The 17,553-nt window shown below is 34.0% G+C and overlaps 1 protein-coding gene across 8 annotated transcripts in view; it reads left to right on the forward strand.

Moving 5' to 3' along the window:
• KIF18A (kinesin family member 18A) overlaps nt 1-17,248 on the forward strand; it is a 92,504-nt gene extending 75,256 nt beyond the window's left edge. For 5 of the 8 annotated variants that reach the window (XM_055282069.2, XM_055282070.2, XM_055282072.2 and 2 more), the window contains 4 exons: nt 903-1,350; nt 2,075-2,182; nt 13,902-14,011; nt 16,585-17,248. In XM_055282069.2, coding sequence (XP_055138044.1) covers nt 903-1,350; nt 2,075-2,182; nt 13,902-14,011; nt 16,585-16,667 — 749 coding nt within the window. In that variant the 3' untranslated portion in view covers nt 16,668-17,248. The remainder of the gene's footprint in view (nt 1-902; nt 1,351-2,074; nt 2,183-13,901; nt 14,012-16,584) is intronic. The other 3 variants (XM_055282074.2, XM_063641893.1, XM_063641894.1) reach the window with 1 other exon arrangement.
• The last annotated feature ends 305 nt before the right edge of the window (nt 17,249-17,553 follow it).

Here is a 17,553-nt window from a genome sequence, read left to right on the forward strand (position 1 = left end):
GATTCCAGGAACCCTCCCAGATACCAAAATCCATGGATACTCAAGTCCCTTACATAAAATGGCATAGTATACAGCCTACATGTATCCTTCTGTGTACTTTAAATCATCTCTAGATTACTTATAATACCTAATACAATACAGATGCCATTAAATGGTTGTTATACTGTATATTTTTTTAATTGTTTTGGTTTGTTTGTTTGTTTTGTGAATATTTTCAGTCTCTGGTTGGTTGAATCCAGAGATGCGGAATCTGCAGCTACCAAGGGTCAACTCTGTATACCTGACGCTGTAACAGAAACAATGCTTTCATTCACCCAGAATTTTACTGGTTATTGCCGTTCTTGTTCATTTAGACTAGACTTCCACTCAATTAGTAATAAACTGGTCACTGACACTCAAACCCTAGCATCACCCAGTATACTCATATAACAAACCTGTACATGTACCCGCAAATCTAAAAAACAAGACAAAACAAAAGTAATAAACTGGTAATATTTTACAGTGGAACAAGTGTTAACCTCTGTGCCTATAAAAGTTTAATACTGTTTTCATCTTAAACCCAAATCAAACATGAAAGCTAGAAATTGTGAATTTTGTTGGCATTGATTGGTAATTTGTTTCCTAATTACCCAATATCTCAAGAGAGCTATACCTACGAATTAATATTGATATTAGCAATGTATTCATTTTCTGTTATAGAATTTCTTTATAATGAGTTTGTCTTTATTTAAAGTTTTCAGCAGTAAACCATGATATATTCCTTTCTAACTTATATTTTTCAAATTTTTATCAATTGGCATAACAATACCTTATTATTAGGGTTTGTTAGTTTTAAAAGTAATGAGGGTTATTTAAAAACCTAGGAAACATTATCGAGTGTCTTTTTTTATTTTTTTGAATAGGCTCATCTTCAAGTGGATCTAATCTGGTTAAGATTCCTACACAAAAAAGAACTCGGAGAAAACTAATGCCAACTCCCTTGAAAGGACAGCATACTCTAAAGTCTCCACCATCTCAAAGTGTGCAGCTCAATGATTCTCTTAGCAAAGAACTTCAGCCTATTGTGTATACACCAGAAGACTGTAGAAAAGCTTTTCAAAATCCGTCTACAGTAACCTTAATGAAACCATCATCATTTACTACAAGTTTTCAGACTATCAGCTCAAACATAAGCAGTGATAATTCTCTGAAAATGTTGTGTGAAGTAGCTATCCCTCGTAACAGAGGGAAAGAATGTGGACAGGAGGACTTGGACTCTACATTTACTATATGTGAAGACATCAAGAGCTTGAAGTGTAAATTAGCCGAACAAGAATCACTACCAAATGATAACAAAGACATTTTACAACGGTACAAAAAAATAATATTTGCCAATTCTTTTTTTTTAAACATAGACTTTCAACTATTAGTTGAGGTTTATTTCATAAACCAAATGTGCTGTTTTGATTATAAAACAGTCTGTTTTACTTTCATTAAATTTTAATTATCTTTCTCTCTGAATATTAATTCACTAACAAAATATTTTAAAGTCTTAAATTTGATATCTTAAGTCAGTTGACCCTCTTTAGTCTAGGAGAGACCTTGAGATATATTTAGTTCGTTCTTCTTACTCTGAAGTTGGATTATACAAGCTATTGTTGGGGGCTTATCATGTTTATTATTCATTAATATTTTCACTGAAGGAAATTTCACACTTTCTATTGATGTTTAGCAAACCTCAACTTACTCTGAAATGGTCATACCCCTAAAATATGGTTGAATGTGTGTCATCCAAGCAAACATATCCTTCTCACTTTATCTGCATAATCATACCCAATCTAAATATGGAAAGAAAAATACCTTCACTGTTCTATGCTATTGGGAATGCAGAAATTTCTCGATAGCAACTTTACCTATTTTATAAAGAGAAAAGAATACCCCAGGGCAAGCAACGGAATCTTTACAGTATAGCAGAATGTTTTTCTTTATATATTAATAGCAAATGGTTTTCTAATTATGGACACATTTGCTTCCTTTTCTCTTCATAGTTTAAATCAAAATTATTATTTTTTATTTGTCACTATTTAATATACAGGCTTGACCCTTCTTCGTTCTCAACTAAGCATTCTCTGCCTGTACCAAGCATGGTGCCATCCTACATGGCAATGACTACTGCTGCCAAAAGGAAACGGAAATTAACAAGGTATGATTAAACATAAACTGGTTTGGTTCTATAGTTATATAAGATAATCTTTATGTTATATTCTCTTGCTTCTTTTTTTTTTTGTAATTAGACTCTCAATTCATGTTTAAGCATACTTAGGATAAATTGCTCTGAATGGGGTACTGGATTTATATTATCAAAGGGAGATCTTGAAAAACTCAAGTATTTCACTTGATATGTATATAAAATATTTCATATTTCAGACTTTTAAAAATAAATTGAAAAGTTTTCTGTCAAAAACTACTTAATTTTAACTTTTCTGGGGTGACAATTTTTACTTATTTCGTTATTTCTACTTATTTCATTATCCTTTTTAAACATTACCAAATTTTTTACATCATAGAATTATGTTATTTTAATGGATTATGATATATGACTAATTTATAATGAGTGAAGAGACTTTTATTTCTGCCTAAGACAGTGTAGCTTGTATCAGACCAAGCTACCCATCAAGAACAGTTGTAAAAAGTGCATAAAATAGAACCAACAGCTGCATGAAGGCAATGTAGAACAACCATGATAGCCAGGATTGAGAGCCTGAGATCCCAGAGAAAAGAGAAACATGCTATAGACAGCCAGACTTTCTCTGCCTCTGTTTTTTATTTAGCATTTGCCAATTTATGGCATAAGGCATAGAGGCCAAACAGAAAATGGAAACTTAGAGCTATTAGCTGTCTTACTCTGAGCTAGGGAAACACAATTATTCTGTACAGTTTTTGTCCTCAAGGTATTCGCCAAGTTCTCAGCTTTGTGGAATGAGAGGCTAAGACACCAAGCTGAAAGTAGCTGCTAAGAGGCTAAAGTATTAAGCAGAGTTTTGATGTTCTTATGAGGCTTTCACAGAAAAATTGGAGTTCAGGGACCACCATGAAGAAAAGGCCCTGTTAAACACATCAGGATTTTATTTGAGATCCCTGAAGGGTGTTTCACTAGGAGTAGGGCAACCTAGTAATAGGCCAGTTCTTGAAAGTCTGAAACAGACCTTAGACCAACTTAATTCTTGATTGGATCAAGGTGATTTATCTTTGCTCTGCTTCAATGTTTGGCACTTAAACAAAAATTACAAAGTATGCCAGGAGACAGGACCAAATGACTAAAAATTAAGAGAAAAAAAAAATCATAGGAGCAGTGATTCATATGTGAGGCAGATATTGGGATTATCAAATAGGAATTTAGAAATTTTAACTGTAATAATTTCAACAAATAGATACTTCCCCAAAGAACCGGATTCTATTAAAATTAATCAAATGGATATTCTAGAACTGAAAATATAGAATTACTGAGATGAAGAACTCAATAAATCACTTCAGCAGATTAGGTACTGCAGAAGAGAGTATTAGTGAACTGAAAGATAGATTTGTTTTTTATTTTTTATTTTTGTGGGTATGTAGTAGGTGTATATATTATGGGGCACATGGGATATTTTGTTACAAGCATACAATGTGTAATAATCACATCAGTGTAAATGGAGTATCCATCCATTTATCCTTTGTGTTATAAACAATCTAATTATACTCTTAGTTACTTTTTAAATGTGCAATACATTATTGTTGACTGTAGTTACCCTGTTGTGCTATCAAATACTAGATCTTATTCATTAGATTTAGATTAAGCATCCCCCCATTAACCATCCTCCCCAATCTCCCGAAAAACCCTTCCCAGCCTCTGGTAACCATCATTGTACTCTCTATCTCCACGAGTTCAGTTTGTTTTTTAGCTCCCCAAAATAAGTGAGAACATGTCAAGTTTATCTTTCTGTACCTGCCTTATTTCATTTAACATAGTTACCATCAGTTCCATCCATGCTGTTGCAAATGACAGGGTCTCATTCTTATTTCATGGCTGAATGGTACTCCATTGTATATACGTACCATATTTTCTTTATTCATCTGTTGATTGGCACTTAGGTTTCTTCCAAATCTTGGCTATTGTGAGTAGTGTTGCAATAAACATGGTAGTGCAGATATCTCTTCAATATACTGATTTCCTTTCATTTTGGCATGTATCTAGCAGGGGCATTGCTGGATCGTATGGTAGAACTATTTTTAGTTTTTTGAGGACTCTTCAAACTTTTCTTTATAGTGGTTGTATTAATTTACATCCACATGAACAGTATACAAGTGTTCCCTTTTCTCCATATCCTTCCCAGTGTTTGTTGTTGCCTGTCTTTTGGCAAAAAAGCCATATTAACGGGGGTGAGATGATATCTCATTGTAGTTTTGATTCACATCTTTCTGATAATCAGTGATGTTGAGTACCTTTTCATATGTTTCTTTGCCATTTATGTCTTCTTTTGAGAACTGTCTATTATTTTGTCCATTTTAAAAATCAGATCATTAGATTTTTTCCTAGAATTGTTTGAGCTCCTTATGTATTATGGTTATTAATCCCTTGTCAGATAGATAGTTTGCAGATATTTTCTCTAATTCTGTGGGTTGTCTCTTCACTTTATTGTTTCCTTTGCTTTACAGACGCTTTTTAACTTGATGTGATCCCATTTATCCATTTTTGCTTTGGTTCCCTGTGTGGGGTATTACTCAAGGAATCTTTGTCCAGTCCAGTGTCCTGGAGAGTTTCCCCAATGTTTTCTTTTAGCAGTTTCATAGTTTGAGGTCTTAGATTTAAATTTTTATCCATTTTGATTTGATTTCTGTATATTGCAAGAGATAAGGATCTAGCTTCATTCTTCTGTATATGGATAAACAGTTTTTCCAGCACTGTTTATTGAAGGGACTATCTTTTCCCCAATGAATGTTCTTGGCAACTTTGTCAAAAATGAGTTTATTGTAAATGTATGGATTTATTTTGGGGCTCTCTATTCTGTTCCACTGGTCTGTGTGTCTGGTTTTATGCCAGTCCTGTGCTGTTTTGGTTACCGTAGCTCTGTAGTGTAATTTGAAGTCAGGTAATGTGATTCCTCCAGTTTTGATCTTTTTGCTCAGGATAGCTTTGGCTATTCTGGGTCTTCTGTGGTTCCATATAAATTTTAGGATTGTCTTTTCTATTTCTGTGAAGAATGTCATTGGTATTTTGATAGGGATTGCATTGATTCTGTGGACCACTCTGAGTGGCATCGACATTTTAACAATATTGATTCTTCCAATCCATGAACATGGAATATCTTTCTATTTTTTTGTGTCCTCTTTAATTTCTTACATCAATGTTTTATAGTTTTCATCATGGAGCTCTTTTACTTCTTTGGTTAACTCCTACTTATTTTATTTTTAGCTTTTGTAAAGGGGATTACTTTTTTTTTCAAATTATTTCACTGTATATAGATATGCTACTGATTTTTATATATTGATTTTGTATTCTGGAACTCTACTGAATTTGTTTCTGGGTTCTCATAGTTTTTTGGTGGAGTCTAGGTTTTTCCCAATATATGATAAGATCATGTCATGTGCAAACAAGGATAATTTGACTTCTTCCTTTCCAATTTGGTGTTCTTTCTTTTCTTTCTCTTGTCTGATTGCTCTACTTAGGACTTCCAGTACTATGTTAAATAATAAATACTGGTGAAAGTGGGCATCCTTGTCATGTTCCACAACTTAGAGAAAAGGATTTCAGATTTTCTGCATTCAGGATAGTATCTGTGTGTCTGTCATGTATGGCTTTTATTGTGTTGAGATATGTTCCTTCTATACCCAGTTTTTTCAGAGTTTTTTTTTTTTATGCTTTAAGTTCTAAGGTACATGTGCACAACGTGCAGGTTTGTTACATATGTATACATGTGCCATGTTGGTATGCTGCACCCATTAACTCGTCATTTACATTGGGTATATCTCCTAATGCTTTCCCTCCCTGCTCCCCCCACCCCATGACAGGCCCTGGTGTGTGATGTTCCCCTTCCTGTATACATGTGTTCTCCTTGTTCAGCTCCCACTATGAGTGAGAACATGCGGTGTTTGGTTTTTTGTCCTTGCGATAGTTTGCTGAGAATGATGGTTTCCAGCTTCATCCTGTCCCTACGAAGGACATGAACTCATCCTTTTTTATGGCTGCATAGTATTCCATGGTGTATATGTGCCACATCTTCTTAATCCAGTCTATCATTGATGGACATTTGGGTTGGTTCCAAGTCTTTGCTATTGTGAATAGTGCTGCAATAAACATACGTGTGCATGTGTCTTTATAGCAGCATGATTTATAATACTTTGGGTGTATACCCAGTAATGAGATGGCTGGGTCAAATGGTATTTCTAGTTCTAGATCCTTGAGGAATTGCCACACTGTCTTCCACAATGGTTGAACTAGTTTACAGTCCCACCAACAGTGTAAAAGTGTTCCTATTTCTCCACATCCTCTCCAGCACCTGTTCTTTCCTGATTTTTTAATGATCGCCATTCTAACTGGTGTGAGATGGTATCTCATTGTGGTTTTGATTTACATTTCTCTGATGGCCAGTGATGATGAGCATTTTTTCATGTGTCTTTTGGCTGCATAAATATCTTCTTTTGAGAAGTGTCTGTTCATATCGTTCACCCACTTTTTGATGGGATAGTTTGTTTTTTTCTTTTAAATTTGTTTGAGTTCTTTGTGGATTCTGGATATTAGCCCTTTGTCAGATGAGTAGATTGCAAAAATTTTCTCCCATTCAGTAGATTGCCTGTCCACTCTGATGGTAGTTACTTTTGCTGTGCAGAAGCTCTTTAGTTTAATCAGATCCCATTTGTCAATTTTGGCTTTTGTTGCCATTGCTTTTGGTGTCTTAGACATGAAGTCCTTACCCATGCCTATGTACTGAATGGTATTGCCTAGGTTTTCTTCTGGGGTTTTTATGGTTTTAGGTCTAACATTTAAGTCTTTAATCGATCCTGAATTAATTTTTGTATAAGGTATAAGGAAGGGATCCAGTTTCAGCTTTCCACATATGGCTAGCCAGTTTTCCCAACACCATTTATTAAATAGGGAATCCTTTCCCCATTGCTTGTTTTTGTCAGGTTTGTCAAAGATCAGATGGTTGTAGATGTGTGGTATTATTTCTGAGGGCTCTGTTCTGTTCCATTGGTCTATATCTCTGTTTTGGTACCAGTACCATGCTGTTTTGGTTACTGTAGCCTTGTAGTATAGTTTGAAGTCAGGTAGCGTGATGCCTCCAGCTTTGTTCTTTTGCCTTAGGATTGTATTGGCAATGCGGGCTCTTTTTTGGTTCCATATGTACTTTAAAGTAGTTTTTTCCAATTCTGTGAAGAAAGTCATTGGTAGCTTGATGGGGATGGCATTGAATCTATAAATTACCTTGGGCAGTATGGCCATTTTCACGACATTGACTCTTCCTACCCATGAGCATGGAATGTTCTTCCATTTGTGTCCTTTTTTATTTCGTTGAGCAGTGGTTTGTAGTTCTCCTTGAAGAGGTCCCTCACATCCCTTGTAAGTTGGATTCCTAGGTATTTTATTCTCTTTGAAGCAATTGTGAATGGGAGTTCACTCATGATTTGGCTCTCTGTTTGTCTGTTATTGGTGTATAAGAATGCTTGTGATTTTTGCACATTGATTTTGTATCCTGAGACTTTGCTGAAGTTGCTTATCAGCTTCAGGAGATTTTGGGCCGAGAGGATGGGGTTTTCTAAATACACAATCATGTCATCTGCAAACGGGAACAATTTGACTTCCTCTTTTCCTAATTGAATACTCCTTATTTCTTTCTCCTGCCTGATTGCCCTGGCCAGAACTTCCAACACTATGTTGAATAGGAGTGGTGAGAGAGGGCATCCCTGTCTTGTGCCAGTTTTCAAAGGGAATGCTTCCAGTTTTTGCCCATTCAGTATGATATTGGTTGTGGGTTTGTCATAAATAGCTCTTATTATTTTGAGATATGTCCCATCAATACCTAATTTATTGAGAGTTTTTAGCATGAAGGGCTGTTGAATTTTGTGAAAGGCCTTGTCTGTGTCTATTGAGATAATCATGTGGTTTTTGTCTTTGGTTCTGTTTATATGCTGGATTACGTTTATTGGTTTGTATTATGTTGAACCAGCCTTGCATCCCAGGGATGAAGCCCACTTGATCATGGTGGATAAGCTTTTTGATATGCTGCTGGATTCGGTTTGCCAGTATTTTATTGAGGATTTTTGCATCAATGTTCTTCAGGGATATTGGTCTAAAATTCTCTTTTTTTGTTGTGTCTCTGCCAGGCTTTGGTATCAGGAAGATGCTGGCCTCATAAAATGAGTTAGGGAGGATTCCCTCTTTTTCTATCGATTGGAATAGTTTCAGAAGGAATGGTACCAGCTCCTCTTTGTACCTCTGGTAGAATTTGGCTGTGAATCCGTCTGGTCGTGGAATTTTTTTGGTTGGTAGGCTATTAATTATTGCCTCAATTTCAGAGCCTGTTATTGGTCTATTCAGAGATTCAACTTCTTCCTGGTTTAGTCTTGGGAGGGTGTATGTGTCCAGGAATTTATCCATTTCTTCTAGATTTTCTAGTTTATTTGCGTAGAGGTGTTTATAGTATTCTCTGATGGTAGTTTGTATTTCTGTGGGATTGGTGGTGATATTCCCTTTATGTTTTTTTATTGCATCTATTTGATTCTTCTCTCTTTTTCTCTTTATTAGTCTTGCTAGCAGTCTATCAATTTTGTTGATCTTTTCAAAAAACCAGCTCCTGGATTCATTGATTTTTTTGAAGGGTTTTTTGTGTCTCTATCTCCTTCAGTTCTGCTCTGATCTTAGTTATTTCTTGCCTTCTGCTAGCTTTTGAATGTGTTTGCTCTTGCTTCTCTAGATCTTTTAACTGGGATGTTAGGGTGTCAATTTTAGATCTTTCCTGCTTTCTCTTGTGGGCATTTAGTGCTATAAATTTCCCTCTACACACTGCTTTGAATGTGTCCCAGAGATTCTGGTATGTTGTGTCTTTGTTCTCATTGGTTTCAAAGAACATCTTTATTTCTCCCTTCATTTCGTTTTATACCCAGTAGTCATTCAGGAGCAGGTTCAGTTTCCACGTAGTTGAGTGGTTTTGAGTGAGTTTCTTAATCCTGAGTTCTAGTTTGATTGCACTGTGTTCTGAGAGACAGTTTGTTCTAATTTCTGTTCTTTTACATTTGCTGAGGAGTGCTTTACTTCCAACTCTGTGGTCAGTTTTGGAATAAGTGCAGTGTGGTGCTGAAAAGAATGTATATTCTGTTGATTTTGGGTGGAGAGTTCTGTAGATGTCTATTAAGTCTGCTTGGTGAGAGTTTTTATCATAAAGGGATGTTGAATTTCATCAAATGCTTTTTCAGCATCAACTGAAATGATCATATGGTTTTTGTTCTTCATTCTGTTGATATGATGTATCACATTGGTTAATTTGCATATGTTGAACCATCTTGCATCCCTGGGATAAATCCCACTTGGCCGTGATGAATGATCTTTCAGGTTTGTTATTGGATTCAGTTTGCTAGTATTTTGTTAAGGATTTGTGCATGTGTTCATCAGGGATATTGGCCTGGAGTTTTCTTATTTTGATGTGTCCTTTTCTGGTTTTGGTATCAGAGTAATACTGGCCTCATACAATGATTTTGGAAGTATTCCTTCCAACTCTGTTTTTCAGAATATTTTGGTAAGATTGGTGTTGGTTCTTTTTTAAATGTTTGGTAAAAATCAGCAGTGAAGCCATCAAATTCCAAGCTTTCCTTGCTGGGAGACTTTATTACGACTTTGATTTTGTTACTTATTATTCATCTGTTCAGGTTTTGGAATTTTTTCTGAAAGATAGACTGGTAGGAAAGTATCCAAACTGATGTGCAGTATGATAAAAATATGGGAAGAAGTGAAACAGACATGAGACACAATTTTTAAAAGTCTAGAATACATGTGTTTTGTGTCTCAGAAGGGAATGAGAGAAAGAATAGGAAAAAATAATATTTGAGATGATGGCTAATATTTATTCAAAACTAACAAAAGACATTAAACCATGGATTTGAGAAGCACTGCAAACCAAAAGCAGGGTTAATATAAAGAGAAACATACCTAGGTATATAGTAGTAAAACAACTAAAAACTAAAGATAAGGAAAAATCTTTTTTTTTTTTTTTTTTTTTTTTGGATACGGAGTCTGGCTGTTGCCCAGGCTGGAGTGCAGTGGCGCGATCTCGGCTCACTGTGGGCTCCACCCCACGGCATTCACACCATTCTCCTGCCTCAGCCTCCCAAGTAGCTGGGACTACAGGCCCCCGCCACCTCGCCTGGCAAATTTTTTGTGTTTTTAGTAGAGATGGGGTTTCACTGTGTGAGCCAGGGAAAAATCTTTAATATATTGAGTTATATGACTAGAAGTTCATGATACATTCTTTATATCCTATAAATTGAATGCAATGACAAATATACTGAATAAATATAAAATGGATCTGACTTCCTCTACCTCTTTTTCTTTGCTTTGTGATTATGGAGAGAAAAGTTTATAGAAGACCTTAAAATGACTCTTTTTAAATGTATTTTCCACCAGGAGCCTGTTGTCATTTAAGTAAAGGAAACGAATGTACAAGTAGCCTACTTATTTGTGCTACGTAGAGTATCTTCTCATAAGAGAATTTAATATCTGTCTTTGTCCCTCCTAAACAAAGTATAACAGAGACTTGGAATGTGTAAATTTAAAATTTATGGATTTTTCCTAAATGTCTCATCTATGACATTTAAAATTTTGTATTTGCTAAGGTACAAATTTGATTTGTACAATTATTCTGGTTTATATACAGAAATCAGTCACTTTATGAGTGAGCCTAGCTAACCACAATCATGTTTCGTCTACTTTTATCACTAATTTGCATAGTGTCAGTTTTGTCATTTGTTCCATTAATTAATTTTAGTGAGTTTTCTTGTCCTTCACTGGTAGTATGTTGTGTTTACCAAGATGTCGCAAATGTTTATAGATAAGAATAATTTTTAAATGTGCACTCAGCTATTATAAAATCAAATGGTTTTTCGGGAAATGTCCAGGTATGTGAATTGTGTATTTGGAGTGATTTTAGATAAGTTAAAGGGCTTCCACATGAACAACTAATATTGTGAAATAATATTAAAGGACGTGTAAAGAAAGTAACTTGATTTCTTATAGCCTATTAATTGTTCTATTACATTCCCTCTGGTACCAGTAATTAGATCCTGCCATTAACTAAGGTTAAAAGAGATTAATGCTAGAAATGTACATGATTACTTTTTTTAATCTTCCTTTTCCCCAATTAAAGTTACATGAGCTTCAGAGTAATAAACTGTGGTATTTTCCATTTAGCAGCTTTATATATATATTTAGTTGTGTATATATTCTAATATAGTTTTAAAAATAAAGAAGGGGAAGCTCTCTATATATGTATTTCATTTATATTGCATAAAATAGCATTAGAGTTCGAAAGCACTGGATATTCCAAAACCTACCCAACAGATTTGTTTAAATAATTGAGAATATTAGATTTTTAATCTTAACAATTTATTTAATATTTCTGTAGCAGACTATTTTACGAAATTCATTAGCCTATCAAACATTTAAATATAATACATACATAATGTTATCTTTTACTTCTCAATTATATTAATCAGAGTTTTGGATCGTTTGTTTTGTATTTATTTGGTTGATTGGTTTTTTGTTTGTCCACAATCTTCTGAGCACCCCAAAGCAGTTTCATACTTGTCATACATTTTTATTTTGTTTTGAAAGATGTCTAATTATTTCAACTAGAAATTATTTCAGTTAAAATAGTATAAGGGTAGAAACCTTCTACCTATATAAGGGAGCAAAATGTTAATTCTTAACTTTATTTATAGTTATAGGAATATATTTTGCACACAACTGGAAGTGTCTTTGGATTTCTCAGTATAGCCTTTAACATAATTTGAACTTGCACTCATATCAGTTTTAAGTCTTTGTAGTTTATGACCTACGACATAAATGTTAAACATTTCATCAGTGGACTATTTAACTAAATCGTAAAAATGTTTGGGTATATTTTACTTTTATATAAATACGTAATTTATTAGGATTGGATTTGATTTCTAGAAATATGAGTTCTAATCAAGTAGCTTTATTCAAAAGCCCAATTTTCAAGAAAGAACATGCTATGAGTAAAAAGTAGGCTCCTGGAACTAGCCATAGTGAATAATTATACTATGAAATAATAAAGACAACTTTGGGATAAATTTAAGAAAAAACAATGTTTTATCAAAAGTAACTAATAACATTGATCTTTATATTTGAAAAAATAAAATCACCAAATGATCAAAAAAGAATTTCTGTCTTGGACAGCTGATATATACAAAAGTGTGTTTAATATTCAAAACAGAATCATAGTAATTTATCACCATTTAAGAAGTGGGGACTACTGTAGTTGATATATTATTTGTGCATACAAGTTTGTGATTTTATCTTCTTAAACTGTGTCTTTTTCATTACTTCCACTGAGTAGTCACCCCTTATTCAAGTTTTGCTTTCTGTGGTTTCAGTTACCCATGGTCAACTGCGGTTCAAAAATAGGCGATTGCAGTACAATAAGATATTTTAAGAGAGAGAGAGACCACATTCACATAACCTTATAATAATTATAATTATAATTGCTCTATTTTATTATTATTGTTAATCTCTTACTGTGCCTAATTTATAATTTAAACTTTATCATAGGTATGTGTAGGAGAATACATAGTATATATGCGGTTTGATACTATCGTCGGTTGCAGGCATCCACTGGCGATCTTAGAAGATATCCCCCCACCGTCGATAAGGGGGATTACTATATAGTATCTTTATTAGCCAGAATTTCCCTAAACTTAGGTCGTTTGAATCAGCATGGAAGGATGTTCTTTTTCTACCCAATCCCCAGTCCTACCTGTTAAAAATTGATCCTCTTTAGGACTAGGAAGGATTGCTGTTTTTCAGGGCCCAGATCAAATTAATTGCATCCACAAAATTTTCCATTATTCTTTCTTACTCTACACTCAAGAATCTATAGCTCCTTGTATTATGAAAACCTTGGCACTATATTTTTACTTTACGTTATATTATTTTATGTATTTATCTTATTTTTTTCTCATCTCCACTGTATGTCTATAAGTTTTTAGGACAGGGATTTTTGTGCCTTATTTATTTGTATATCCTGTAACACAAGGCCATAATAGGTGTTTACTAATATGTCAACTCAAATTGAGTAAGAAATTTGAACCATCAGCAGTGTAAGACTGATTAAATTTTTTGAAGCTAAAGCAAATGAAAACAGGTCATTCTTTTTATTTCAGTTTCTGTGATTGTAATAATTGGAGATTTTTATTGTTACCCGGCTTTCATTTTAAAACAAGGTTTTTCAAACAATCTCACTTGTTTATACCTTTCAGATTAGGGTTCTTGGTCCAAATTTGTAACATGAGCTTAGTTTGTTTTTTGTTTTTTTTAACCTCTTGTGCCTATGTGCTACTGATCTCTGCATTTTGAATAATAGTGCTTGCTTATCTGCCAGCAAAGCACCCTGGAATCTTCTGCTACAGAATTGTAACATACACCTACAATCATAACATTCAATTTGAATGAAAATATAAAATATCCAATTTAAAATCACACACAGTTAAATTTCTCTGTGGGCCAAAAACGTATTTAGTACCTCCACTTCTGTGAGATTTCACAACTTAATATTTTTGTGTTTTATTTCTTTAATCACTGTTGCATGTAGAATATGTATTAGAACTTTGAGGTATAAAAAAAATGCTTAACTAAATTAAAAACTTTTCCCCTCAAGTTCTACATCAAACAGTTCATTAACTGCAGACGTAAATTCAGGATTTGCCAAACGTGTTCGACAAGATAATTCAAGTGATAAGCACTTACAAGAAAACAAACCAACAATGGGTATGTCTCAGCTTTTAATTTGATATTTAATTGTGTGACTATGTAACACACATATAGTACTTTACATTTTTTATTGTGTTTTCATAAGAATCTCCCTTTATTCATCACCTTTACTATGTGGTAGAACAAGTATGATTATCCACATGTTATAGATAAGGAAACTTTAAAACACAAAAGCATTTACCCAAGATCACACAGATATTATATTGGTAGAGCCAAAACTCAAGAAGCAGATCTTAAAACTCTACATTCTACACCCTTTTAGTTATCCCTACTGTCATCGCTTCTCGGCCTTTTGGCTAAGATCATGTGTAGTTATCCCTACTGTCTCATAATAATTGAAATAATTGGCTAAATATATTACTTAATGTTACTAATTAAGTATATTTTACAGATAAACTATACCCACTTTAAATTTTTCTCTTAGCGTAATATTTTGAATAATTTGGCCTCTAACTCAATGTGTAACTACTACACAGATTCCAGTCTGTATCTAGTTACAATCATATTGTAACTCCCACTGGCAAGTTGGAAAAGATACTGATGGATCTTTCCCATCAGTATGAAAGATACTACATTCCATCAACCACATATGGGAGTGACATGAGTTCATGGTAACAAAACCACTTCAGTTAAACTAGTGGTATATCATGCCAGCCAGTTTCCAGGCCCCAACATCTAGACCTCTGTCTCTCTGATACTACAGTTCCTAAGACTTCATTCAGAAACTATTTATTTACTAGGCATTTACCATGTCCTGTGATGAATACAGAGAACAGTAAGACACAGTTTGATTGTTCTCTATAGGAACTGATAATTATAGCAGATGCAATTTAAAGGTGTCTCGTGATATAATGTTTCTAAGGATAACATGAAAGCTATTGTTAGCTTTTTTCTGTGAATGCCCTTTGATTAGAGTAATATAAAATTCCTCATTGTCAACCTATATTGGCAAATGCTTGCTTCCTGTAGTAGCCAGTGTTTACCTTAAGTTCAATGGAAATTGAAGCATCAGACAGCAAATTGAAACATCAGACAGTAAGGTAGTAAAGTACAAAATTTACCTTCATTATTTGGTTTGACATGTTGTATTTAATAATGCTTAAAAATGTGTATCTGTAGTTAGTGTAGATGTGTACTGCCCCATTGATCTTCTGAAAAAGTTCTTCAAGAATCATAATTCTATAGCCAAATAATAAATTTATAAAAACTCTCAAATTGGCCAGGCATGATGGCTCACGCCTGTAATCCCAGCACTTTGGGAGGCCGAGGTGGGCGGATCACGATGTCAGGAGATCAAGACCATCCTGGCTAACATGGTGAAACCCCATCTCTACTAAAAAAATTACAAAAAATTAGCCGAGCGTGGTGGCAGGTGCCTGTAGTCCCAGCTACTCGGGAGGCTGAGGCAGGAGAATGGTGTGAACCCGGGAGGCGGAGCTTGCAGTGAGCCAAGATCGCGCCACTGCACTCCAGCCTGGGCGACTGAGCAAAACTCTGTCTCAAAAAAAAAAAAAAAAAAGAAAAAAAAAAAACTCTGAAATCATAGAAATTGGGTTTTTCTAATATGCTTATTATCTGAAGATACAAAAGCATCAAATATTTCACGTATAAAGAGATGTGAGTAAAAATATCTACTATGGGGAAAAAAGTGGGAGATGATACTAAACCACAATGCTTGCCAAAGAGGTATTAGTTTGTAAGGAAAGATATTTTATATACATTATAATGTTCAAGTGAAAAATGCCCAAATGCACATCAGAAAAAAGAGAATTGAGACTGCCTTCCTTAGAATGTATTAAACCAGTTTTCTAACTAACAATGTACAAATAAAGAAACATAGGACCATCAGTAGGGAAAAAGGCAACTCCTGTTAACTGAGCAGTTAGAGAAATAAGAGATAGTGTTAAGCGAATATGTCCCTCTAAAACTAAAACCTAATGTGGTCAAGAAAGTGGATAAGCAATTAAACTGATCCTGAAAAAAGTCAATGGCACCCTGTTGTGACCACACTTTGTTGAGTAGAAAATGACGGTGAAAGCTAATGAAGAACCAGAAGAATGGGCATAAATAGAACATACTTGCGAGGTGGCAGTAAAAGAAAAAAGAGCTATAGGATTAAGATCAGCCCTTTAGGAAGTACTAGATGCAAAAGATAATTTTAAAATTGGAAAAATATGGAAGTTTAAATCCCTGGGGAAATATAATCCAAGGAATGAGAAAAAAATGGTGATACAACAAAGAAAATGAAGAAATGCTTGTAGAAATGGTCTTTTATTAGTCAGAAAGAAACAAAGTGAACATAGCAATTAATTCAACGACTTCACCCGACGTCTGTATGTGTGTGTGCACGCACTCACTGAAACTTTACTTTGCAGTATGAATTTGAACAACTTTTAAACCAAAGGTATTAATGTCTCTTTTTTGTTATATTTTAAATTATGTTAACTAACAACTACGAATTTCAAGAGTAAATTTTTCTTTCTATGGTTATAATTTTTATAAGTTGAATGATGAAAACTTTTTGAATGATACTTATGCCATATTTATGCATCTTTTTATTTCTTCTCTAGAACATAAAAGAAACATCTGTAAAATAAATCCAAGCATGGTTAGAAAATTTGGAAGAAATATTTCAAAAGGAAATATAAGATAAATCACTTCAAAACCAAGCAAAATGAAGTTGATCAAATCTGCTTTCAAAGTTTATCAGTACCCTTTCAAAAATATATTTAAAATCTTTGAAAGAAGACTCATCTTAAAGCTAAGTTTACCCAAGTACTTTCAGCAAGCAGAAAAATGAAACTCTTTGTTTTCTTCTTTTGTATTCTAAAAAAATAAAATTTCAAAAGAAAAGGTTGTCTTTTAAGTTTTTTAAATATTTGTTGCCTTTTAAAATCCCTGAGTGTAAGTTACCATGGTGGCAGCTTAGTTTTACTATGCCACAACAAGTTGACTAGGACATTTTAGTAAATGGTAGTGAGTTAAATTATCTTTATTATTTTTTAAAAATAAGAATTTAGAAGTGGTAAAATTATGGCCCAAGATGTATTTGGTTCTCTATTATGTTTCGATACATTATTTTAATCATATGTATGACTTTCCTTTTCAAAAATACTTTAATGTACAAGTGTAAATATATGTGCCCATAAAATCATTGTAAATATTATTTGAGTAGTCATCACAAATAAAATATTGTTCCTTGCTACTGGATATATTAAAGATGTAGATTTTAAAGTGTTTCGTTTTCTTGTCTTTACTACATCCTACGTACTCTAAACCAGTGGTCCCCAACCTTTTTGGCACCAGGGACCAGTTTTGTGGAAGACAAAACCACAGACTGAGAGTGGGAGGTGGTTTCAGGATGATTCAAGCACATTGCATTTATTGTGCATTTTATTTCTATAATTATTACATTATCTATTACATATATAATTAAATAATTATATAACTCACCATAATGTAGAATCATTGGGAGCCCTGAGCTTGTCTTCTTGCAACTAGACGGTCCCATCTTGGGGTAATAGGAGACAGTCTCAGAT

The sequence above is a fragment of the Symphalangus syndactylus genome, chromosome 6 (genome assembly GCF_028878055.3).
Source record: "Symphalangus syndactylus isolate Jambi chromosome 6, NHGRI_mSymSyn1-v2.1_pri, whole genome shotgun sequence".
Classification (NCBI taxonomy): Eukaryota; Metazoa; Chordata; class Mammalia; order Primates; family Hylobatidae; genus Symphalangus; species Symphalangus syndactylus.